The sequence below is a fragment of the Leptopilina boulardi genome, unplaced genomic scaffold (genome assembly GCF_019393585.1).
Source record: "Leptopilina boulardi isolate dan_hultmark-lab unplaced genomic scaffold, ZJU_Lbou_2.1 LbouV2_202, whole genome shotgun sequence".
Classification (NCBI taxonomy): Eukaryota; Metazoa; Arthropoda; class Insecta; order Hymenoptera; family Figitidae; genus Leptopilina; species Leptopilina boulardi.
The window spans coordinates 969,198-995,012 of record NW_026137755.1 but is presented as its reverse complement, the minus strand read 5'-3'; the positions used below and the strand labels follow the sequence as shown (position 1 = coordinate 995,012).

At 25.1% G+C, this 25,815-nt stretch overlaps 2 protein-coding genes across 4 annotated transcripts; one reads left to right on the top strand and one right to left on the bottom strand.

Annotated features, from left to right (window-relative positions):
* The first annotated feature begins 298 nt into the window (after positions 1-298).
* Positions 299-2,991, top strand: LOC127278430 (juvenile hormone acid O-methyltransferase). Its single transcript, XM_051300160.1, has 5 exons — positions 299-710; positions 1,701-1,872; positions 2,114-2,246; positions 2,362-2,509; positions 2,696-2,991. The coding sequence occupies exons 1-5, from the start codon at positions 524-526 to the stop codon at positions 2,899-2,901; spliced, it is 846 nt and encodes a 281-aa protein (XP_051156117.1). The 5' UTR covers positions 299-523; the 3' UTR covers positions 2,902-2,991.
* A 169-nt stretch (positions 2,992-3,160) lies between these two features.
* On the bottom strand, positions 3,161-25,339 carry LOC127278416 (1-phosphatidylinositol 4,5-bisphosphate phosphodiesterase classes I and II). Of its 3 annotated transcripts, none has more exons than XM_051300141.1 (19): positions 24,586-25,339; positions 21,092-21,238; positions 19,339-19,610; positions 18,201-18,285; positions 17,015-17,432; positions 16,527-16,647; positions 16,231-16,426; positions 15,709-16,060; positions 15,402-15,575; positions 15,008-15,217; positions 14,474-14,793; positions 14,072-14,392; positions 13,893-13,937; positions 13,613-13,823; positions 13,415-13,530; positions 13,208-13,305; positions 12,522-12,849; positions 12,239-12,430; positions 3,161-12,126 (listed from the first exon to the last, which is right to left on the bottom strand). In XM_051300141.1, exons 1-19 carry the CDS (start codon positions 24,679-24,681, stop codon positions 11,992-11,994), a joined length of 3,837 nt encoding a protein of 1,278 aa, XP_051156098.1. In that variant the 5' UTR covers positions 24,682-25,339; the 3' UTR covers positions 3,161-11,991. The 3 variants fall into 3 exon arrangements, with proteins under 3 accessions (XP_051156098.1, XP_051156099.1, XP_051156100.1); XM_051300142.1 differs by having other exon boundaries at positions 12,522-12,834; XM_051300143.1 differs by lacking the exon at positions 13,893-13,937.
* Between the last annotated feature and the right edge of the window lie 476 nt (positions 25,340-25,815).

Genomic DNA, 25,815 nt, shown 5'->3' with positions numbered 1-25,815 from the left:
AAAAAATTTTGAAACAACTAAATTTTTGTTGAATCAACCAAATTTTTGTATGTATAATAAATTTAGAAATAGAAAAATTGGTATAAAAAATATTTTCTCTTAAAGAAAAATCATTTAAAAAAAAAAATTATATTCTTCTGTTCAAACAAACAATACGATTATTAGAAAAAATTGAATTTCTTAAAAATGAATTGGTACTTAGAAGTGCATCATCAGTATATAGAAAAGAAAGAAAATATATATATATAGGAGAGTCGAAATCGTCAAGTGGAGGGGTAAAGATCTTGGTTCTCCATACATTATTAGTAGCCGGGGCATTTCCGTATCCAAGACAGTTTCGTCTTATAGTCGAAGAAGAAACTATCATTTAAGAAGAAGAATCTCGACTACAAAAATCATTAAATTATTTATTTTCCCTTTTTTTTATTCGAAAAAAAAATATTTTTAATATTCTATTTATTATAATCTTATTCAAACAAATTTTTTTTTTGTGTAATTTTTTTTTTTTTTTTAAACATTAAACATGGATAATGTTGAGGAGTATATTAAAGCCAATGACCTTCAGACTCGTGATGCCTGTGATGTTATCGAAGAATTTACTGATGAAATTTATCGAATGAGAGGCAGGTGCATTGACATTGGATGTGGACCCGGAACTTTTAGTAAAAATTTCCTACTATCAAAATTGCATCCCGATTCTGTATTGATTGGTAAGTTTGTTCTCTTCATAAATTCATTTTAATGGGAAAATTTTCAAATTCTTTTCAACTAACTTTTACTATTATTTTTTATATTCTTTATTTATTGTTTTTTTAAAAATGGTAACAAAGTTACGAGAATAAATTTTTTTTTAATTAATAATTTAATTTTCCCTAAATAAAATTTACTTGCGCTATAAATATTTTTTATTTATATTATTATTATTAATTTTTACTTATTAGACTGTGAGAAATATATTTTTATTCGTCTCAAATAAAAGCAAGTTAAAAAATTCTCTTGTTACAAATTAATATATTTATTGGATAGTAAAATATTTTAAATCAAATAATTTTTTTTTAACAAATTTTTTTCCTTCAATTATACGAGTAATTGATAATTATGGGATATTATGTGATATTCAGAAATGAAAAAAAAAATGAAATTAACGTAAATTTCGTAAAATTTCGTGTTTAAAATATCAATCGACGATGACAGTTTAATTATACTATGCGGATATAATGACGAAAATAAAAAACGATAACGGACCTAAACTAATGAAATCGATTGATTACAGCGATTACTCGGTGTGCCTTCAAAAATCGATTATTTGCGAAAAACATAAGGGTTTCAATAATAATCAGATTGTTATCTAGTCCCATTTCGTTTTTCTCTTTCTCTTTTTATTTATTGTGTATACGTTTGAACAAAATGAATAAATTATATTCTTCTTTCAGTAAAAGTAATTTAGAATTTTTTTTTTTTTTTCAAATAATCTACTATTTTCAAATAAATATTTACTTGAATCGAATAATTTTTATTTGAATAAAATAAATTATATAAATATCCCGCTAAAAATGCTTTAAAATATTTGAGAAAAATGATATTGATTATTTTAATTAATGCCCGTCGAAAATAATAATTTAATAGCCCTATTTGATGTAAATTAATTAAAGATAAACATTAAATTATTTCTATTGTATTAATGTAAATGCATAATATAGGTGCTGACATATCCAAACAAATGATTGAATATGCACGAAAGACTAGCACCGATGAGGACAGAATTGATTTCATAGAATTAGATATTGAAACGGCGAAAATTCCGGCAAATGAAATTGGACGTTATGATAATGCATTTTCCTTTTATTGTCTCCATTGGATACAAAATCCAAGGTAAATGAAATTTCCATTCAATTGATTTTAAAACATATCTAAGTCTAATTTTCTTCATCTAATCAATTTTTTTTAATTCTTTACTTTTTTAAATATTAATTATATACAGGTAATTATAGAGGATTTTAATTTATTTATTGATTTATAGGAAAGTCAAAAGTATTTTAATATTAATAATTTTAATGAAATAAATTGAAAATAAATAAAATTTTGAAATATTTTTTTCTTTATGTAATTTCAGACGAGCGTATGAGAATATATATCAATTGTTGCAACCTGGGGGAAAAGTTGTGATAACATTTTTAACTTTTAACAGTGGATTTCAAGCTTATTTGAAAATAAGTGAAGATCCAAAATACAAACCCTATATGAAGGTAAGAAAAAAAGTGATAATTTTTAAATTTCAATTTTTAATTAAATAAAAATTTATAAAATTAAATGAAAATAAATTTTTTTTTTGAAAAATTCTGTAAATTTTATTCTTTTTAGGATGTTCAAAAATTTATACCACCAACATTGACGTACAACAATGTAAGAGCAGAATTAAAAAAAATGTTAGAAGAAACTGGCTTCGAAGTAATTCATTGCAGCAATAGAGAAAAAACTTTTGTTTACAAGAGCATGAAAATTCTAAAAGGTAAAAATATATATCTTATTTTTATTATTGTTAAACAAAAATTTTGAATATTATATAAATTTTCTTTTTAATTTTTAACTTCTTTTTTATTATTTACAAATTTAATTTTCTTTTATTAATTTTTGTACAAAAATAAAATTTTTTCGAAATTAATTTATTAATTAGTTTCGATCATTTATTTTTTAGGTCACGTTCGTGCTGTTAATCCATTTCTTCATCGAATGCCAGATAATGTCGCAGAAGAATATATGACGGATCTTATGTGTGAAATTGTTAATGAAAAAATGATATGCATTAACAAAAATAATATAAACAAAGAAGAATATAGTATATTAGACAAATATCAAGTTTTAGTCGCATATTTTAAAAAACCATTAAACAGTGATAATTGAAAATATAGTGTCATATAAAAATTATGCCTGTATATTATATATATAGTGTAATATTTATTGAAAAATAAAAATAGAAAATAATTTTTATAATATTTTCCTTTAGTAAATTATTTAAAAAGTAAAATTAGAAAAAATAGAAATTTTCACTAAAATTTTTAGTAAAATATTATTTAGCAAGTTTTTTTTTAAGAAGAGATATATAAAAAAAATGATGGGAGAGTGTGACATTAAAGTGCATATAATAAAATGCGGAAAAAAATTTTCTATAACATTACATTTTATTTTAATCTATCGCTATGACCTTACATGTGTGCGGTATAGCCATTTATAGAATAATGTTATTATTCTCAAATCGTCTCATAGATATACGTAGCTATGTATTTATATTACTGAGTTTTCACACAGCTGGTAACAATTGTCACTAATCTAAATTCTAAAAAATACATTCAGGTTTACATGTTTTTTTCTTAACTACAAACATCGATTTACGACACATGTCGTGTATCAATCGTTATCGAAGACGTACGTATTTTTTTAAATGACTGTGATATACATATTGTATATTTTATATTAAGGGTATGTGACACATATTATAATGTCATGAATTGTTTAAATTAAAAAAAATTCCCAATCATTTGTTCACGATTATTTTCACATATAAACAAAGAAGAATTTATGTTAATTGAAATTAAAATTTCAAATATTTATCTTATCTTGAAAGAAAATTATTTCTTTTTTGGAATCGATTAATTTGTAATGTATCACGTACCCTTATATATTGTCTAAGAAAAGAAAATCTTGATTTTCATCATTTTTTTAATTATTATATAATTAATTGCGAGAATAATTATGAATTTATTGATTCATAATTAAATGATAAAAAAGAAATTTTTTAACATTTTATTTTTTAGATATTCTTTTTGTTTTTGATATTAATGTCGAGTTTGATGTTAATTATATTCTGAATATCACAGATATTGTAGAACAAAACAAAATTTTCGTCCTCAATGCGATATCAACACGACTAACTTTATATTCAAGTGGAAGGAACTTAAGTATATAGACAATTATTTTTATCAAATAATCGCAATAACAATTTTTTTTTTAATTTATTTTATTGTTTTTTTTTCAAATTATTAATGTCATTATTATCGTCATTTTATTAAGATATATATAGAGTTTTATCATTTTGGTTTTGGATTTACAGGACATAATTTCACACATCACTTTTTTTTTAAAACACTTCACAACTTTTATACTTTCTCATATTTTTTTTTCTCTCTTGGAAAGTTGTTTTTTTTAGTAGTAAAAATTTTAACGTAGATGTTACAGGAGCGCGTTTAGAGGTATGATAAAAATTAATAAGTAAAACCAAATTGTCACATATATTATTTGTAATTATATTTAAATATAATTAGACTTTTTTTATCTAATTTTCTAAATTATAATTTAGTTATGATTTTTGGATAAAAATTTCGTATACACGATAAATCAGTGTAACGATAACAAAAATTTCATAATTTTGTTATTGTGGCTAACTATTAAAAAATAATGAGAAAAATTAAAGGATTTTTTTTTCTGGAAGTATAGATTTTTAGTTAGTACAATTTTTATTACGAATATTTCAGTTTTATTATTTTGAGAAACTATTTAAAAACTATTTTACTATTAAAAATAATATTTAAATTGATAAAATAATATGCTAATAAATTATTATAATAATCTATGAAATAAAGAATATTTTCTTTTTAATATTTAATATTAAAATAATATATATGTATATTTCGTACTGCAGCGATTACATCTATTTAATTTTTTTCTTTTTTTTTAAATATAAATGCAGTAATATAAGGTACTGTTCAATCCTTAAAAGCGACATCGAACATTGAAGACATTTATTTTTTGAGAAAATTAACACATAAGACAATTACATGAATGATGACAAAGAGCAAGGCACAAGTGAATGAGAGAAGAAAAAGTAGCTAAAGAAAAAAATTTTTACAGAAAAAAATTATAATGAAAAAAAATTTTTTTTTCTTTATTTTCATAACTGAAAAATATTTCTTTTTAATGATTTATGTATTTTAGCAAAATGTTTCGATTTATATTATATATTTTAGTAAAAATAGTTAATGATTAGAGAAAAAATAAATTATTCCTAGATAAAAATTGAAAATAAAAAAAAATTTCAAAAACTGATTTTCTTTTAAAAAAATGTAATTATTAAAATATAATTATCATGAAAAAAATGTTTAAATAAACAAAAATTATGTTTAGAAAATAGGTGTACATTTATGTACTTTCAAGTTAGTTGGATTATCATTTGCTATAGGGGGCAACATATTTTTTATCAATAGCTAATTCAACAATTTTAGAAAATTTTTAAATAAACATAAAATCGTTTTAAAAATTGAGATAGAGGCTAATACGTAATATATTCGTAAATGTGTATCGATACTTTCATTTCGTATAAAGTTTCGTGTTTTTTTTCACAGGGTGCCCAAAAATACTTCCCACGGTGTTAATTGAGAAGATATTCTACAGGAGCAAGAATCAACTTAAGAGCTGTTAAAGTATTCGGATATATATTTTTTTTTCAAAAAAAAAAAAATTTTTTTTTTAAATTATTTTATTTTAAGTTAAACAATATATTTTTTTAATATCTTCAAATAAAAGAGTAAAATTAAAATTTTATTACTTATCAACACCCTTAAGAAATATTCTTAGCTCCAGAATAATTTTTTAACCACTCTGCATTTGCAAATAATTTTTATAAGTATTATATAGTAATAGAGCAGAGAATAAAAAATATATATAATATAGTAGTTTATACATATATAGCTATATAGACGAAATTTTTTTGCAGCAAGATTCATCAGTATAATTTTTGCGAGTTTCTTATATAATAATATTAAAGAATTACTATAACTTTTACTGTGAAACTATATATTTTATGATTTTAATTGTAATGAACCGAGTTCTATTATTTTTTTTTATCATCAGGTACACTTTTTAATGAGCAATTCATAAAACTGGCAAAGTAGTAAAAAAAAAAAAAACCGTTGGTTTTTTCGAAATTTGCGCAATATTTTATATTTATTTAAGAAAACAGAAATAGTTTTTTATATCCAAATTATTAATTTTAATTTTTATAATTAATTAATTGTAATTATGCGCACATTAAAAGCAATTCCATCGCATTTATATTTTATATATGACAATTAAATTAACTTTACAATCAATATTGATTAAAAGCTGGTAATATAATTTTTTTTCCATCCTAAATAGAGAAGATGTTAATTTTGAAGAAAGCAAAATTAACAGAATTCATTGAGTAAATTTTTTACTATCTTATGATTTTTTTTTTTTTATTATTCTCATTTGTGCGACATTGAAGAACTAAAAATTTATATTTTAAGGAAATAAGTGAAAATTCAAATTAGTTCGAAATTTCCTCAAAATCACCTTAATTTCACGCAATTAATATGACAATAAATTAATAGAATCATTTGTTTAAAATATAATCTTAAAATTAATAAATTGTATGATAATGATTAAAAGTCCCTGATTTGACAATAAATTTGTAATAATTCCACACCACCAGGCAAGTGCTGACACATCAACTTAGATTTAAGATACATTTGAATAAATAACATATACAGTGACTAACATACTTTCATAAAGAACTAATCCCAAATTTTTTTTTTATGATTTTTCTTTGCATAAAACTTAAATTTTAATTCTATTGCTTGCGAATATATATATATTCAGTTTTAAAATTCGAAGTTTTAGAAAAATCAGGAAATTCAATTTTAAAAATTGAATTTTATAAATATAAAGAAATAGAAATATTCTCAACAAGAAATTCCTGACTTCTCTTTTTCTAACACTTATAACGAATAAAATTTCGTAATCAGTAATCGGAATAGTGATATAAAAAAAAGTTAACTATTCTTATTCATGAAAGTAAATACACTACAATTTCAACAAAAAAAAATTAAGAAATATAAAAAGAATTTACTCATTCATAATAGAAAATTAGACATTTTTTATTTCACTATTCCGTTTACGAAAAAAAAAATTGTTCAGTGCCCTAAACATTTTTTTTTGTCTGCTTTTGATATAATTTCGATTATATTCTATCTTGAAAGTAGACTTTGGTAATTCTTGATAAAAGTCTAGCTCATTAAAATGTTTATAATATATATATATATATTTTTTTTTAAAATATAAACGTGATTAAACATTTGAGATACTTGACGAGATTCTGTATACATTTTGAGATGATTTTCTATATAAGAGAAAAGTATATTTTATATATCGTTCGTTCGTCAATGAATATCGTTGATAACTAGACCACTGTTCTAATATATTTTAACTTCAATTAAAACTATACACTTAATCTCTTGCGCAGTGTTCGTTATACATTTTTTTTTGTCACTATTATAAACTTATAAATTCGATAAATTCGGAAGGTAAAGCGGAACGATAACAGGTACCCAAAAATCGTTGGAAGAACACTATTGATCAACTTTCTAAAACAGTTTAGTCGATGAATATATAACTCGGAGCAGTATAACAATATTTATCGATTATCTATATATTTATATAATTAAATTTATTATAACTGCAGAAAAATAATCTGCGACTGTCAACAATTATACGACACATTATTATTACACAAATTTTTTTTTCTAATTTTCAAAATGAAGATTCAAATAATCGATAAAAAAAAGTTGTAAAATAATTATAATTACAATTTATTCGTTGTAATTTACATCTTATTAAATTCTGATTAGAAAGACAAATATTTTAAATAATTATAAGAATTTAAAAAAGTTCTGTCTGACTTTCCTGCATTTCTACTAAACAATAAAAAAATTGTATACTTATTGAATAATTATAATTATAATCGATTATTTTAGTTTGCATAAAATTTGAATAAATTAGCAAAATTAAAATTTTATGTAATAATTTAGCGTCCCATAAATTGTGTATTTCAGTCATAACAATATAAGAAAAAAAACGCTTTTCGTCTGGTTTGACAATATATTGAAAAAAGTTTCCAACATTCATATATTATTTATATGCGAGAGCTCATTTTCACTTCACAATAATAATTATTTACGACGATTAATTATAATTCTATATATGTATATATTTACAATAATCTTTTACAAATAAATATATTACTTGAGACACTATCGTACATTATGTTATGATTAACAACAATAACAGCAATAACATATAATGTATAACGCGGATTCAGCTAAATGTTACTATTCTATTTTTTTTATTATAAATCACAAGGTGCCCTTTTTGCTATTATAAGAAGAATAATTTTAATTATAAAAAAAAATAATATTCCTGATTTAATTACAATTTAGAATTTGATTTTGATTCTAGAATAAATAAGACAATTTAAAAATTATTTGACAATAGGAGGCACCTTGGATTAAAAATTTTTGGATGATGAAAATGTTTTCAATTCGATAATATTGATGAACATAATCGATGAAACATATTGCCTGAGTTATATTGCGAATTATTTTAATTGGTACAGGTGTAGTTTCTATATAACAATGTTTGTTTTTTTTAAAACTGTTTATAAGATGAACCACATTTCACCAAATTTTTATAAGAATCCTAAACTGTTATCGAATATAGCCATGAAATATTCTAATTTGATGGGTTAAGAGATGTAAATTCAAAAATCTACTTTTTTTTTCTTGGAAGAGACGACAATTTGTTATGCATCATGCTACAGGAATTGACATTGAATTTTCTAAATATTTCAGTTCTTTTCTTATTCATTTTTTTTTTGCGCATAATTTTAAACAATAAATTGTGCATTAAATTAGAAGCATCTGTTTCATTGCTAAAGCAATAATAAAATAATAATCTTTTTTTTTAAATTAATTACTAATTAATTATTAATTACCGAAAAAATGAATTTTTATGTCAAATATTCATTTAGAAGTTTCTGAATTTAAATTCACTAAAAAATTTAAATAAAATTAGATATTCAAAGTATTTGTAATAGATTTCATTTTCTAAACTTTTGAAAAAGAATGAAATTTATAATCGCATTGAGAAATGAATGCATAATGACTAAAGTAGATCAGTCAAGTGTTATACATATTTTTTTTTTTTTTTTTTTTTTTTTTATTTCCCCAGAAACACTGGTGTGTAATCGATCAACTATTTAATTTATAAAGTATTATTTTAACCCATAGAACGGCATTTATGGTGTTTCCTTAAATTTTTGACATTGGACTTACAATTATTAACAATTTTTTTTTTACCCTTTTTTATATTTATTTATTAATAAGCGGTAATGAATGCTCTCTTTTTTTCTGAAAAAGTATTCAAAAACTAAAATATTCATTTTAAAAATTTATCATGTTAGAGCATTAATTGAAAATACTCGAAAAATTTTCTATTACAACAAAACTCGGTTTAAAGGAGTTCAGAAAATTTTTTTTTCAAAAGTGCACTTTTAGACAAGTTTCAATAATAATTCAAATTATTTACGATCTTTTCTTTTAAATCAACTCGTTTCTATTCAGCGAACAAAATTGAATACATTTTTTTCTAAACTTAAAATAATAAAACTAAAGCGTTATTTTTCTTTTTAAGTTGTACACATTTTTTTTTGTACAATACAAATATGAAATATAAGTGTTTTTATTTCTAATGAAGTTTAAAAAAAAAACCCATTAACGATTCCTCGTTAATATTTCAATTAAAAGAAAGAATTCTTTTTATAATAGATTCCTTAAAACTCAATTTCTAACACGGCACGTCAATAATTGTCTTTTCCATAAATCGCAATAGGTCGATAACATTTACACTTCGCCGTTTTCAAAATTTGTAAAGACTCATAATTTAGAGTGTGTTTACCAAAAAAAACGTATCAGTTTTTTTGTTTGTTAATAAATTTGTCGATATATATTTATATTTAATATATGTATATAATTTTTTTTTACCTTTTGTATCGCGAGCCTACGATTGCTTTGAGATCAATTAATATCACAACGCGTCGTGTCTACTTTATAATCATGCTATTTATACAATTATTACATCAATCGGTGGTTGGACGAAGAAACACGATCGCGGCAGATTATACCAAGCGATCTCTAGATAAGAAATTTACAAAATATACAGACTGGCTTTTGTTTTTTTTCTTAAATAATTCAAATTTTTATTCTCTTCCTTAATTTGTTGAATTCGCATTATATCGAAAACGCTTTTAACGATATAGAATTTCTGCGATTATGATTATACATCAATCAGAAAAATCGCAGTAAATATTTTAACGAGGATTTTTCTTAAATTTTCACTTTCATTAATTATTCGATTAATTAAATTTGATCCATCAATTAACAAATTACTGGAATTTTTAATTTAATTCATTCTTTTTTTATCTTTCCAATTTATTAATTTGTACTTGATTTAAAATTTTTGCTCAATTGCTTTTATTTTATGTACGAAAAACTATAGTTTAAATTTTATTAATTTTTATTTCAAATACTTGAAAATAGTACAAATTACAAAAATAATATATTAAAAATTAAAAGAAAATCTAAAAAAATGAAAAAGAAGAATTTTAGTAACTTGTTAATGAATCAATCAAATTCTTATTAGAACGTTAATGAAAGTAAAAGAATCATTAAAATATGTTTATAATTACAACAAATAGAAATTACAAACGAATTAGCGCAGTTGTATAAGAAGTAGAATTAGATTACGCAGAATTTTATCCTAGTTTTCGTTACCATATTTCTAAGATATTCTTACAAGATTAGAAATAACAAGGAAAATGTTACCATCAAATTAACCGGGTAACACTTTTGATTGTCTTCTCAAAGAGGTCACAATTCGACAGATGGATAAATAATTGTTCGTGATTTTCAATTCGAACAATTTTCCCTTACTTCCGGTTTTTAATGCAATGCTGGAATTCATATAGTTGTCAAGCAAAATTCAAATGATATAATTTACCATCACCGGGTATTATCAATCGATTTCAATAATTATTAATAATCCTTTTAAGATCTTTCTCTTCATAGAATTTTTATTTCTTAAAATTGCATAATTACCGAATTTTTAAATGCCATTTGTAAATAAGAGATTCATTCCACAAATACTTGTAATTTCATTCGGATCTCTAAATTAAAAATCGATAGTTAATGCCTTGAATTCAAGCTTGTCCAACTTTCAATCGAAATTCTTTGCTCAAGTTTATCTGTGTGTTTGTTTTTTCTAGGCCAATGAGATTCACAGAAAAATATTTTACACTGGAGAGCGCAATGATTTTCCAACGACGAATCGATTTAAAACGCGAATATCGATCGATTAATAACGCCTTATGTATATAACAACAAGGTTAATATAGTTATGACTAAAAAAGATTACACTTATTTAGAATCACATGCCCCTCACCCCTTTTTTTAAATAAAGGACAGTCCATTCGTTTTTTTTCTCTGACTCGACAATCAGTTCGTATTTTTTCAACGATACGATACAAAATCATTTGCCTCCTTTTTTTTTGTTTTACTTCAAAAACTTCAATTTAATACTGAAGAAAATCAAATAGAATGTCCGTTCAATAAATATTTAAATTGAATTATCAAATTCGTTATTTAAAAATTAGGAATGTTGGACGGAAACGTATTTCACGTTTACCATCAAGAATATGAAAAACAAAATAAAAATTAAAAGCTTTTTTTAAAAAAAATAAAATTTAAAGAAGGCAATTTGCAATTAAACTAAAAAAAAATTGAACTTAAAAAAACTAACTTTAAATCGATTAAAATTAAAAGAGAAAAAAAGAAGAAATAATAATTCAAAGTTCTAACCAATTGATGAAATTTGAAACACGATCTGCTGACCAGCTCCGCCAAACGTGTGAATCTTCATGACGAATATCCACGGTAGGTAAATTAAATAATTATTCATTTACCCAGCAATTCAATTATATGACAACGATCACAGTTTCACTGCTTGTTGCTTTTTTTTTCTTTTGCTTCATGTTAACAACATGTTTTGTCACTATTTGGAAAATGTTATCCAGCTCTAACAATCAATTCATTTAGCGACATAGTTCAATTTCCCGCTCAATGCTTTTGAAACGCTGCTTTCACCCAATAATGATAAGAACATTTCCTCACTTTCATATTCGCTACATCGATTATTGTACTCTGCTTGTAAAGCTCCTCGCACCTATAAAATTACAGGAAAAAAAAAATTTATGAAACAATTACATAATATTATTTGTCGAAAAACAAAAATTAAGAGAAAAATAAATTAATTATAAACTAAAAAAATGTTAAACCTTAGTTTTCTCCTCCTCCAATTTCTGTCGAACCTCCTCATGTTGTCTTTCGAGATCAGATTTTTTTTTTTCATAAATTGTTGTCAGTCTTGTACATTCGTTTACACCTTTTTCCACCGTTGATTTCGCAACTTCGCGTTTCATACGGTCTAATTCGGCTTTATCCTTATGATTTTTTGCTAAATTTTTAACCTATCAAAATGAAATTCATAAATTAATAACAATAATAAATAAGTATTCGAAAAAGACGTCACAGTGACGTTAACTAACAAATTATACTAACTTCCTCGTGTCTTTTAGATTGAAGTTTCCTCATGACGTCAGCTCTTTCTCGATCCAACATATTTTTCAATGCCTTCAATTGATTGGATTGTGAAGATTTCATAACTTTTTCTAATGTTGAAAATACACTTTCGTGATATTTTTCTTGTAATTCACGCTCTTGAAGAATATGCTCTTTGCAAACAGCTAAAAGACGTTCACTTTGACTTCTTGGTAGTCCTTTTGGTAATGCTTCAACTGTGTCGCGTGAATCTTCTGAACATTCGGTAGTTTCCGTTAGAGCTGTACTACTTGAACCAACATCATTTGAGATACTGCGAAACATATAACTGAGAATAAGAAAAAACATAGCATCAAATTTAGATTCACTTGCGCACATAAAATTCTAAAACCCACTTTGGGTAAAAATAATCAAAAATAAAATCGTTACAGTCTGAAAAAAGTTTTAAAAATTCCTCTCTAATATTAAGTAGTACAAGTAAATAACTGTCAGACAGAATATTGACAAATTCTTGAAATTCGAGTTTAAGTAGTAAAATACCGTCTCAGTCAGACAAAACATTAAAAATTGTCTTTCAATTGGACTCCCTTTTCTACGTAATTTTTTCTAATTGTATAAATAATTACTATTAATAATAATAAAAAAAAAGTTACAAATAAGTTTATAAGTTAAATAAAATTACTCACATGTTGTTGCTCGACAAACGTTTAATGAACCTGCGGCTAATATAAAACTTTGTCTTGGATTTCTCTCCGTCAATCTGAGATTGTATTCTCATTTTCTCCTAAAGAGAACATCAATATTTACATTAATTCAATAATTTCGACGATAAAATAGTTTTTCTAAACTTTAATTAAAAAAGATAAAATTTTATTTTAATACCAATAAAATACCTTCTCGTGTTTCTTCTTTAAAGATTCCAATTTCTTATCAAGTTCCGTTTTCTTTTCTTGCACGAGTTTATTTTCCATTAATTTTTCAAGAGATTCTGCTGATATTTCTTCATTCACTGAAGAAGAAAAAAAGTGTTTTTTTTAAAGAAGAAAAAATGTAAAATAATTAAAGAAAAATTACGAAAAAAAAGTACTCACTGCTACTTGCATTTATTGGACTCTTACTGGCGGAAGAATCAACAACAGAAGACGTGGTTACTGAAAAAACGACACTATCGTCTACTTCTTGTGATTCAGCAGATGTTATTGCACTAATCGAAGGCCTTGCATGTGAAGTTCCTAATGCTTGTAGTAAATTTGCCGGCATTTCTCCTATAGATTGCATTCTCTTCGGTTTCACTCCATCCTCCTGAAAAAAAAAATAATTATTAAAAATTCTATGGATTTAATTTTCTCTCATCTGATATTTCAAACTTACAGCCGGTTTAGAGGAACTCGGCCCACAAGCAGATTTATCTTTTTCCTATAAAATGTTAGTAGATAAGAAAATGGGTTACTGGTTATTAAAATGATTATCATGAATTAAATTAGTTCTAATGAATTTCTCGAGAAAAAGAAAGATTTCACTAAAAGGGAAATAAAAGAAAAAATACCAACCTCCTCTTCTCCTTCGGTAGGTTCCTCCATATCGTCAGTTAAAACAGCTAATTGTTTTTCACGTTTCTCCAGTTCGCTTTGATATTTAATGGGATTTGCCAGTGCTTCGGCAAAATCACTAAGACCATCAGGTACATAATCCTTGACAATCACGTGTAAAAATAAACTCGCCAATGGAAGAGGTTGTCCACATTCGTTTCGCAGTGCCACATGACGATATCCTGGACAAAGACCAACCACAGGTAACACACGATGACCTATCATTTTTCCCGACTCCTCATAAGCAGCTATTCGAATTGATGCAAGTTCCGGTAAAACCACCTTAATGATAAATCCAAAAATTATCGAATATTAGTTTTCAAAAAATTTCTTAAAAAAAGGAAAAAAAATATATTTCTTCACCTTCTTAAAAACAAATGGTTCCTCATCGTAAATTGGATTAATTCCATTATTTTGTACGATTTTCGTTCTGAACTTTTTTCTCACTGTATCCGCTGGCAAACCATACATATCGACCTCAACATATGTTCCAACTCTTTTATCGCTCAGAAATTGCGCAGATATCACATGAATATGAACAGTTCCGGCTATAATCCCATCGACTGTTGACTCAGCAAAAGGATCCAATCGTCTATCCTTCCGTCTCATGAACTCTGGTTTCAGCAAGTAACCACAACGTTGATTGTACTCGAAAATCCCCAAATTGAGCTGCATCGCGAGGTCTAATATACACAATATACACACAAAGAAACAATTAATTATCACAAGAAAACAATAATTCACCAATTCATATATAGAATTATAATTTACCATCCAAAAAAATGCTGAAAACATGAAAATTAGAGTAGAAAAAAAATTTGTTCATTTAATAAAAAAAAAAAAATGCTAATTTGTAATCAATTTTTGCTTCATTTTATTTTCTTTATTTTAACTCACCGAGTGTTTGATAGTTGAGAGCGACCAGTTGACAGCCAGCATTCCAGAACACCTGCGGCATGAAGTTGCTGGAGTCGAATCTCGTGCCAGCCGGATAAACACGCGAGAGCTGATGTTTATTGTAGTTGACAAACTCGAGAGGCCTTTCCTTCAACAATGTCGTTGCTTGCTTCTCATCGAACGAAGACATTTCGTACATTCGATTTTTCTCTGCCAATTGAGATTGAGCAAGCCAAGTGATAACAGGGGTCAATCGACTGACGTAAATAGTAGCAAACTGTTTATACACATTGGAAATTGTTGGTTGGGGAAACAAATCATCGAACATAAAATGATCCACAAAAAAATAAATAAGAAACGAACAAGTCATTATATTTTTAAATAGATTACTCACTTTCAGCTGATTCGAAGCTATTAAAGTGCACCGGCTGGACATAATTAACGAGGGCTGAAATCTCTGCACCAGCTTCCGTCTCCTTAGCTGAGGCCACCGCTTTATCTGGCACAGCAACTTTATCACCTTCCACATTGCTCTCGTCCTCCTCTGAACTAGATTCGTCCTCGTCGTCTTTAAACATAAATTTTTTATATTACTTTTTTCTCAAAATTGAATTTCACAATTAAAATTAACTTGAAATTCTATTAAAAATTGTATTAACTTTAAATTATTATTAAAAAAAAAACAAAAATTGAATACAAACCTTCGTCCTCTTGCGTACTGTCTTTGCTGCCCTGTCTGTGTTGAAGCATCGGCGCATGTGAAATTTCTCCGTTACCTATTTGATGCTCACTATTACTACTAACGACAACGCCATCAACAACTTCATTCTGTGGAATAATATCAGGAGGTGGACCATTTTCTCCTTCCGCTCCTTGATTCACGACACCATTGTCTTCCACGTCCTGATTTCCTTCTTCAGTGCCTGGTGTTTGAATTTGCTGTTTTTTATGATGCTTCTTATGATGATGATGGTGATGGTGTTTCTTTTTATTCTTGATGATAATTTTTCTTCTAAGTAACGACGGTGGTGGAAGTTCTTGGCCCGGTATCAACTAGAGCAGAAAAAAAACCCAAATAAATCATTTTTGCAGTAGAATAAAATATTCCACTTTTTTTTATTAAAAAGAAAATTGATTAAAATAAATATTTAAAAAAAAAATGAAAAATTTAACGGAATTTTTTAATATTATTTTGATAAAGTAAATTAAAATCAATTAATTACATTGTGAGATTCAAGTGGACTATCCAACAGCATATCACCAAAATATTCCCTACAATATTGTGCAATTTTCGCTTGTTGTCTTGGATTACAGTGATTTTCAAAACTGAGAATAACTGGAAATTCTGATGTTTTAAAGGCACTGTCAGCTATTGCCTCTATTACATCACGCGCGCATATTTCAGGCACAAATGTATAACTGTAAAAAAAATTAATTTCAATTAATTTAATAGAATTCTTAATAAAAATCAAAAATACAAAATATTGTAAATATTAAAAAATTAAAAGCTAATACTAACCCGTGAACAATAACAGGTTCGTCGAACTTGCCATTCCAAAAATCGAGTTCAACACAACGACACCCAGCAAGTAAACACTGTCTATAGATTTCCACAGAGCTCTTTCCAGTAAGTTGATGACCTAAAAGAAATTAATTAATTTCGCAATTTCTTAAATTACAATTTGAGTTTTTAATATTTTTTCAAAAGGTCAATATTCTCATTTATTTTCAAATTATGTACAACAAATATTTGCAAATTTTGATGATAAAACAAATTTTTCTTCGTCCAAAAATTTAACAATCAGCAAATTCTTCAAACTATTAATTATAATTGACTTTTAATTTTTACTCAATATAAAATATAAAAATTAAAAAAAAAATTATAAAATACATACAATATTTCTTCAATTTGCAAATAATAATAATAATATCGCGTAGGTAATAAATTTAAATAAAATAGAATGATAATTACTAATAAGATAGCAGAAAAAAAAAAACAATATTTACCAGAGAGGTACGTATTGTGACTAGAATTGATAAAATAATGAGCAAGCGGTTGATCCATGTCGTCCGATAATTCAAACTTAGACACAGCAACAATGGGATTATCTTCACTCATCAAATACCTCAGGAAACCATCGCAACTCAATTGTCCCCTTGTGGCATTACATTTATTTGATTCATATTCATTAATAATATCCTTTGCTCGTGCCGCATTTGCATATGGATATAAAATTTCATTCAATCGTGGATCCCTTTGTGTTTTATTTAAAAAATCAACTAGTTGCGGTACAGACATGAGTTTACGTTTAGAATTGCCAATAATATCGTCAAAAACTTTTTCCACCTCACTGCGTTGAGTAAGAGTTTTATAGAAATTGAAGAATTCCTCAAATTCAAATTTCTGCAATGGTACACCGTCGGTCTAAAAAGGAAATTATTTTCATTAAAAAATTTCTCTTTGTTATTTTATTAATTTTTCTTTTTCTATATATTATACACTTGTATTTCATTATATTGTTCTCATTAATAAAATTGTATGAAGCCATTAAATTTCAGTGTTTAATTAAAACTTTTCAACATTTCGATGACTCATTTAATGTGAATTTTATGAAAGATATTTAATATAAACTCATTAGTGTCGAGAGACCGTTTAATTTTTATTTATTTTCAGAGACGTATATTTTCCCTAAAATTCATTTATTAAATCAAATTTTATAAAATTGAATTTTTATATAAAATATAATTAACATTGAAATGTATATAATTTTTTATATTTTTATTTAACAAATCATTTTCATTTGTAGATTTTTTTTTTTTATATGATATAAAGAAACATTTCTAAGGGATAGATATGAGATCTTCTTTTAGTACAACTTTTATCTAAGTGAAAGGCTTTCTAGACTTTATAAATTTTTCTACAAAGATTGAGTGAATTTATCGTTTCCTGCGGTATTATTGGCTCGATGCCAATGTCATGAAGTTGAAACGTACGACCACCTTTCATGAATCGTGACAAATTTATATACACAGGCAAAATTCATCATTCTGCAAACTCCTTTCGTACAATTAATGTGCAAATTGAGAACTTTAACGTTTATATTTAGTAGGAGACTTTAAATAATTGTTTTTCTTAAGGATTATCACATCACTTAAAATTATTAAGGTACTTGTTATAAAGAAATAATTTTACCTTGCCAGATGGTATCCCCGAGGAATCAAGTGCTTTCTCCACTCTTTTTTTATCGTCCTTATTTTGTGTGAACATTTTTATAATACTGCAAATAAAAAAATTAAAACACAATTTTCAAATAAAATTATTTATTTTTCAATTCGTAAATTTTTAAAATTACCATTAACCAACTTATTTACTTTGAAAATAAGAAAGAATATATTGGTCATCCGTTCTATTTATAAAAAAAGCATTTTAAAACTTGAAGAAGCTTGAAAAAATATATTTTTTATTTTCGCCAATCCTGATTGAAAACACGTATTTAATATTTTTTAAAATTAAAATAAATAAATAAACTTTTCAAAAAAAAATATATAATTTTGACAATTATTATTTTTAAATTTTCAATTGAACAATGTGAATAAAAGTCGATTTGAAAAGTTTTCAACTAAATTTTTTATTGGAATGTTTGGCAAAATGTCTAAAACTAAATTTACGAATACCAATGTGTAACTCTGAAACTTTATAAGATAGAAATTAGAGTGCTTTTAAAACTTTAAGTAATACTTAAAATTTACGGCTATTAAATTCGTGGAAACATAAAAATTTGAAATGTTAAAACTTTAGATTTAATATAGAAAAAAATTTATACTCTCTTTAATTTCAAAAAAATATATAATAAAAAAACTTGAATTTTACTAATTTAAAAAGTAAATAGTTAATCAACAATATTATGCGATAATTTATATAAAGAAAATCAATTTCATGCACAAAGATTATGAAAATCTTATTAATAAAGATTTATTGAAATTCTGAAGGTTCAAATTCATCAAATTTTTATTTGATCTACATTAAAATTCAAATTTATTCCAAAATACTATTGATTATGATATAAAAAAAAAATAATAATTTATGGAAAATATTCGTTTTAAAATGGAATAAAAAGTCTTGGATTATGTAATAATTTAGAAATACATAACATCGGAAGGTGTTTAACTCACTGACGTATCAATTTAAAGGAACAATTATATAATAATAATAATAGCTAAAAAGATTTAATTAAAATCGTTATGTATACGAATTTTGAATTAAAATAAATATTCAATTTAAAAATTTTAACTTTAAATTGTAAAAAGAAAATAAATAAAAATCAACTTACTTTTTTGAAGGTATTTTTCCAGATTTATCAGCTGTCAATGTCAGACGTATATGTGCTTTTTGCAAAAACATAATTGTACTTGTATTGAGTTGAGTAAGATTGTACGCTAATTGAAGAAGCTGATCCGTCCAATGTTGAGCAATCTCTGCTCTATTTGTACAAAAATTTATGAATGTCACATTCACAAAATCTGATCCATAGCAAATTGTTACAGTTTTTTCTTCCAATAAATCTTGTGAGCCCATTGTTACGCAAGCTTTCAATTTAGGATCCTAAGAAATTATTCAATTATTACAACATGCATAAACAAATAAACATAAATTAATTAGTTTAACACGGAATTATGTAATTTAAAAAAATCGCTTAGAAAAGTAGCAGTTTATAAACATAAAAATTTTTTTAAAAATTTTATTTTCTATTTTTTTAGAGTGTATTTTCTTAAAAGATGCTTTATTCATTAAAAAAAAAATGTTTTTCATTAAAAAAATTGATGAAAATAATGAGTACTAAAAAGAAAATTAAATTTTTTAGTGAATCTTTCGTATAATAAAAAAAACTTTTTCAATTTCAAGATATTTGTATTTAAAGAGAGGGAAAGAAAAAAGGTTCCTTTTAAATGTTAATATATATATGTAGAGCAGGTGAAATCATTTATAATGAATAACGTCTGGTTTTGAAACCTTGACACTGTGATTTATGAAAACGATGTGTACAGGTTTATAGTATTGTTAATGTATAACATAATTATTGATTATTGGAAAACCTATTGAGAAAATTTCAATCTGCAACAAACTATTGTTTTCAATACATTTGTAAACTTGGCTTCCGTTAAGGTGCAAAGTTAGGTGTGACTAAGGATAAAAATTATCTATATTTATACAGGACATTATAGGCAATGATCTATTTATAAAATTATGCCAATATACTTATTACGTTATGATACGTTGGATTTCATTATTATTTTCTACATAGTGAAATTCTATAGGAGAATCAAAAATTAATTTACAACGAGCTTAGCAGTTTTTATGGCATTTCAAAATAAAAAGAATAATTTATAAATTATTTTTCTTATTAATAAAATTTAAATTATATAGATATCAAAATCGGATATAATTAGAATATTTAAAAAAAAATTTAATTATAAAATAAAATCCAATTAAAAAAACTTTATCTTTTATATTAACTTTAGATTCTATGGAATTTATTAAAATAAAGTTTTGTTTCAAACTATAAAATTATAAGTTTTATTTTCTAATTTATGGCAGCAAATACAACTTTTTTTTTTCTAATTTCTCTAAACGTCACCTGAAAGGGGGAGGCAAAAAAAGGTGGATGAACAGATAAAGGATGACATAAAAAAAGAAAAGATGAAAAGAAAGATGAAGCTGTATATATATCGCTATATGCCATCCCTCGAGCGTATTGTAAATGCAAATTTTAACAAAACGACACTTGTCCTAGTTTGTCCCGAAAGGTTTAATACTTAAATACAGCTTTCTAAGAAAGTGAAAATGTCTTTAGTCTTAAAGAATTTTTAATTTTTTTCTACTGCTACACTCGTTTGTAAAAACCAATTTTTTTCTTCAATGCAAAATAACAAATTAATTTCATTCAAAAAAAAATTATAAATATTATTAATTAGTATATTAGATTTTGTTAAAATCAGATTCGAGAATTTCGTTTTTTGTGTTATAAATGAAATTTAGAAAAGAAAATTAGAGCTTTACAATTCATGCAGTGCTCTAAAAATCACCTTTGGTACTTTTGCATATTTTCCAGTTCGTGTGTCTCTTATGTTGGCTATATCGAGCACTTCCATTTCGTTGTGCTGGTCTACCCAATGCAAGTAAAAGCCGAATTTGTCGACCCTTAAAGTGACTGGGGTTGCTACTCCTGAATCCTATATTCAACAGGGAAATTTGACAGATACTAAATCAAGACAACTGTCAAATATTGTGTGGTTTATATTATATCTAGCATTATTTAATTAAAATAATTACACCCAGAAAAAAGTTATCTCATATAAATTATTGAAAATAAAATTCCTCTTAAATCCTTTTATATATAATATTAATATATAGATGAAGTTTACTGTGGCATAGAACTTTTTGTTGCTACAGAAAACTTTGCTCATTAAAATAGAGACAGATAATAAGTTCGTAGGCAAAAAGTTCGCTCCAACAACAAACTTGCTAGTTGTCCTGGCAAATAGTTGCTGCAGCAAATGACTGCAAAAATCAGTTAATTTATTTCTTTTCATCTATGTCTCAAAAAATATTTGTATTTTTAAATTGTATATTTTAAAAGCTTTTTTCAATTGTAAATTTAAATAATTATATAATTTTTACCTGATAAAATCACAATTTATCAAAATAGAATTTCAATTTTTAAGAAATGAAAGTTTTCATTTTTTTTAAGTAAATTTTTTAAAGTCTCTATACGCTAAAAATGAGAGAAAACATAGAATACTTTTTTCTGAGTGTACAATCTTAATTTATACAATGATAAAAAAAAAATAAAACAGTGCAGGTATATCAATACAAGGTACAAGCTTGGATAAAATTTCAAGTCTAAATCATGCATACATTATTTTTATATATATACACAAATGTATTGTCTTAAAGAAAAAGAAAAATTTCATAAATAATTTTATTTAATTAATTTCCATTAATATTAAATTTAGTTTTTACATAAAAATATTTAAACAAAAAAAAAAGCTTTTTGGAAAAGCAAATGGAAATTAATTTATTATTATATGAAATCACATATTATATTTTATGTACATTGAATATAATACATCATTATTTTAATAGATGATTGCGTATATAAACGCACTTATAATAATTATTCACGAGGGGTATTTTTATTACCAATATGTACTTAGCCTCAATTTTTGAAGTATTTTAATCTGATATCAAACGGTAGATACACAATGTAAATTTTGATAAAATATATAAATGTACAATTCAAAATATCATTGGGAAAAATAAAAAATAATCTATAATTTCAACACAGTAACTATACAAAATATAATTCTCCCCTATCTTCATTATTCCCACATAAAACGTAACAAATTAGACAAAAATTAATTTAAAAAAAAAACATTTAAGATACGATAAATAAAAAAAAAATTTATTTAATTGTTATGTGGGCGATTCTCAAATAGATTTAACTTTCACGTCCTTGAAAGTTTAATCAGTGTTTCTAGACCTATTTTAACTTTTCAAAAGACCTCTACTATATTATGATCTAATTTTTATTTTCTATTTCCCCGTAAATTAAAATTTAAGAAATAACCATTTTCTTCGATACCATCGATAATAATATTTCTAAAAAAGTTATTATACTTTGAGATAAAAGTATCTTTTATCTTCAGAAACAATGTTTTGTTGAATTTCTAGTTTCTGTATAGAAAATCTCCATTTTAAGTCCTTCACTTTTGACACTATAACTTGAGAGTTTCATTTATAAATTATAAAGAATTTATAATAAATTAAAAGAAATAATATTACAAAAATTATTTTTAAATTATATTTCATCTCCTTAATAATTTACATAAAAGAATTTATTTATAAAATATTTTCCTTTATTTGGAGAAAAATAAAATGAAAGATAAAAAAGAAATTTGGATATAATAATAATTAATAAATATAAAATTCTTGTTTAGATTATATAAATATGCAAATCCTGAACTCAAAGTCCCTCTAACTCTCTCAAACCTAACGCATAATTATTACATTAAACATTAGCAGTTTATGTCAAACAGCTTCCGCACTTCACCAAATGTATATATATATATCTACAGTACGGTACATCAAATAGATAGAATATATAGATAATTCACAAACATATCTATTAAAACTGATAAGTATTATTCCATTATATAACTAATATTTGCTCCAGTTTCCAAATATTACATTTATTTCAAAAAATTTACCATGTACTTTTTCAAATTGCTCTCTCAGTGAGATAAAATTGTGTGCATAAAATCTTCATCAGAAATACTGTAATTTCATCCCCTTGACATGATTATATTCTTGCAGATATCGACTAAATATAAGAGATAAGAGTTTAATGATTAACTTAATGAAAAACTTGACGCCAGGAAGTATATATATATATATATATATAGTATTCCTTCAAATGCTTGCATTGGGCGAGCAAATGGCGGACATTCGTGCGTCATTTATGCTCTCAAATTATTTTTGCAAATATTTAGTGCACGCATTTTTATCTCAATCAAAGAATATTTTAAGGGATTAAATTTCACAGTTTTAAATATTATTTATATCTTTTCTATATGGAAAAAGTCTATAGTAAAATTCATTGATTATTTTTATACTGTTTGTACAATTTATTATTTGTCCATTTCGAGTTAATCCTATTCGGAATCCCTTTCTACGCAAACAGAATTAATTCGTTTTGGATTGACTCGAAATGAAGGCACAGTGACGAGAGGATCAAATGAAGCTTCAGTGTGGTCCAAATTTGATATATATATATATAGATAACACCTAAAATTACATCAATGATTGTCATTATTTCTACAATTATTATACAGAAAATTGTAATATTACTAATATCCAATTCAGGTATCTCAATTTATAAAGATATAAAAAAAAATAAATTTTGCAGCTTCATATATTTATTTGCAAATGGTATATATTAAAGGGTTAAGAAAGAAGATTGTATTTATCTTCTGATAAATATGAATTATATTTATTTTTCCACTATAGTATATCCAGTATAATCTAATTAAAATTCCTTACAAAATATATATAAACAAGTACAAAAGTAATTACTAACATCAAAAATAATACACCAATAAACTCCTAAACTTAAATCAGTAAAAAAAAAATTCACTAAAATCTGAAGATTATGAATTTATAATCTCACTGTTTGAAATTGTAAAAACATATGTCAGTAAATTTTCCACTTCGCCCAGAAAAATAGTTGAATGAATAAAACATTTTGTTTGTTATACAATCTTAAAGTAAGATTGAAAATTTATTTGATTTCACCTTATTTCAGAATTGAATTAAGGTTTAATGAAGCTTTTATTTAACTTCCTTTTATATATATAAAAGAATCAAATATTAGGGTGACTTCAATCAAACTATTTTCTGGGTGTGATTCATATTTAGAGAAGCTAGCTCTTTTCATACACACAAAAAAAATCATGTACCTGAAACATTTGTATATTTAAAAAAAGAACATTAATTAATCCAAAATTAATGAAATTCATACCTCGTCCCATTTGACGAACTTTTCGCCATCCTGGAGTTCCTGAGAAATCTCAACAGGCTTCGTTTGCACTGCATTTCCCACCTTGGTACCTGCCATGTCTCAAGTTTTTTTATTTTTTCGCCAGAAGAAAAAAGAATATTTAAATCAAATATACACAGAATATAAAAAGTTATTTTCCTGTTAGGCAGGATATACTCCGAATAACCTCAAATTCATGTCCATTGAATTTGTTCAAAAACAAAAAAAATAACACTTGACTTAAACGTGTGTGTGAATAAATTACTCCGTTTTTCGCGTCGACTAGAGTTTTCCAATTCGTTGCTTTGTCGACAATATTGATGATGATGACGATGGAAAATTGTAATTTCGGTGAACATTGACAAATATACACTGATTTTGACCCTACTTCGTAAGGGTATTATCGCGAGGCTATATAGAATTTATTTTGTCAAATTCACATATATATAGCACGGGCGATGTGCAAGTCAAACATAATATAAATATTAAGTCTCGTTTTAAATTCTCATATTTTTTTTGTTCCGAAGTCCAATAGGAAGACTACGCACTAGCATTGACTCAAAGAAAATAACGATTGTGACACACACACTTGTTCAGGACGAACATTCTGATCACCTAAATTGTGATCAATCCTAGCTGACTGGTCCTGACTATTTTCTTTTTTTTTTCTTATGTCAAAATAGGACGGACCCACACTACACTCTGCGGTGGCCTATCGCTTTACTCTGGCTCGTACCTTTCGCCCGAACACCAGGAGGCGCTGTTCCTAGAATTTACGCAAGCGTGCATCATCTTCAAATTGATTTTAGGAACCGCGCAGTTTAAAAGAAGCTAATAAACAAATTTTCAAAATAAATTGATAAAAGAGACAATAGATTATAAATCAAAAGAAAAATTGTTTATTTGAAAAAAAAGTTGATCTTCACTATAAGAAGTTGAAGAAATCTATTTCAAATAAGAATATTGACTGTAAATTTTGTAAAAAAAAAAAAAAAAAGTTAATTAAATGAACTAATAATTATACTCATAAATTGTATCTAGACCTTTTTTTTTTAATGTAATTATCTAATTTCTTTCTTTTCTCAAAAAAGCGAAACTTTTATTAAAAAGCAAACATAAAATCCATTACGAAATGAAATAAATCCGTTTATTGATTTTAGCTTATCATTATTTTCATTTTTAGTATATACTTCAGTCCTGATGACGTAAGCC

Coding starts and splice junctions, on each gene's coding strand:
- LOC127278430 (XM_051300160.1), top strand. CDS start 524: ATGGATAATGTTGAGGAGTATATTAAAGCCAATGACCTTCAGACTCGT. Junction 711..1,700: donor TCCCGATTCTGTATTGATTG/GTAAGTTTGTTC, acceptor TGCATAATATAG/GTGCTGACATATCCAAACAA. Junction 2,510..2,695: donor GAGCATGAAAATTCTAAAAG/GTAAAAATATAT, acceptor TTTATTTTTTAG/GTCACGTTCGTGCTGTTAAT.
- LOC127278416 (XM_051300141.1), bottom strand. CDS start 24,681: ATGGCAGGTACCAAGGTGGGAAATGCAGTGCAAACGAAGCCTGTTGAG. Junction 16,427..16,526: donor GAACCTGTTATTGTTCACGG/GTTAGTATTAGC, acceptor TTTTTTTTACAG/TTATACATTTGTGCCTGAAA. Junction 15,218..15,401: donor TAGCTTCGAATCAGCTGAAA/GTGAGTAATCTA, acceptor CTCAATTGGCAG/AGAAAAATCGAATGTACGAA.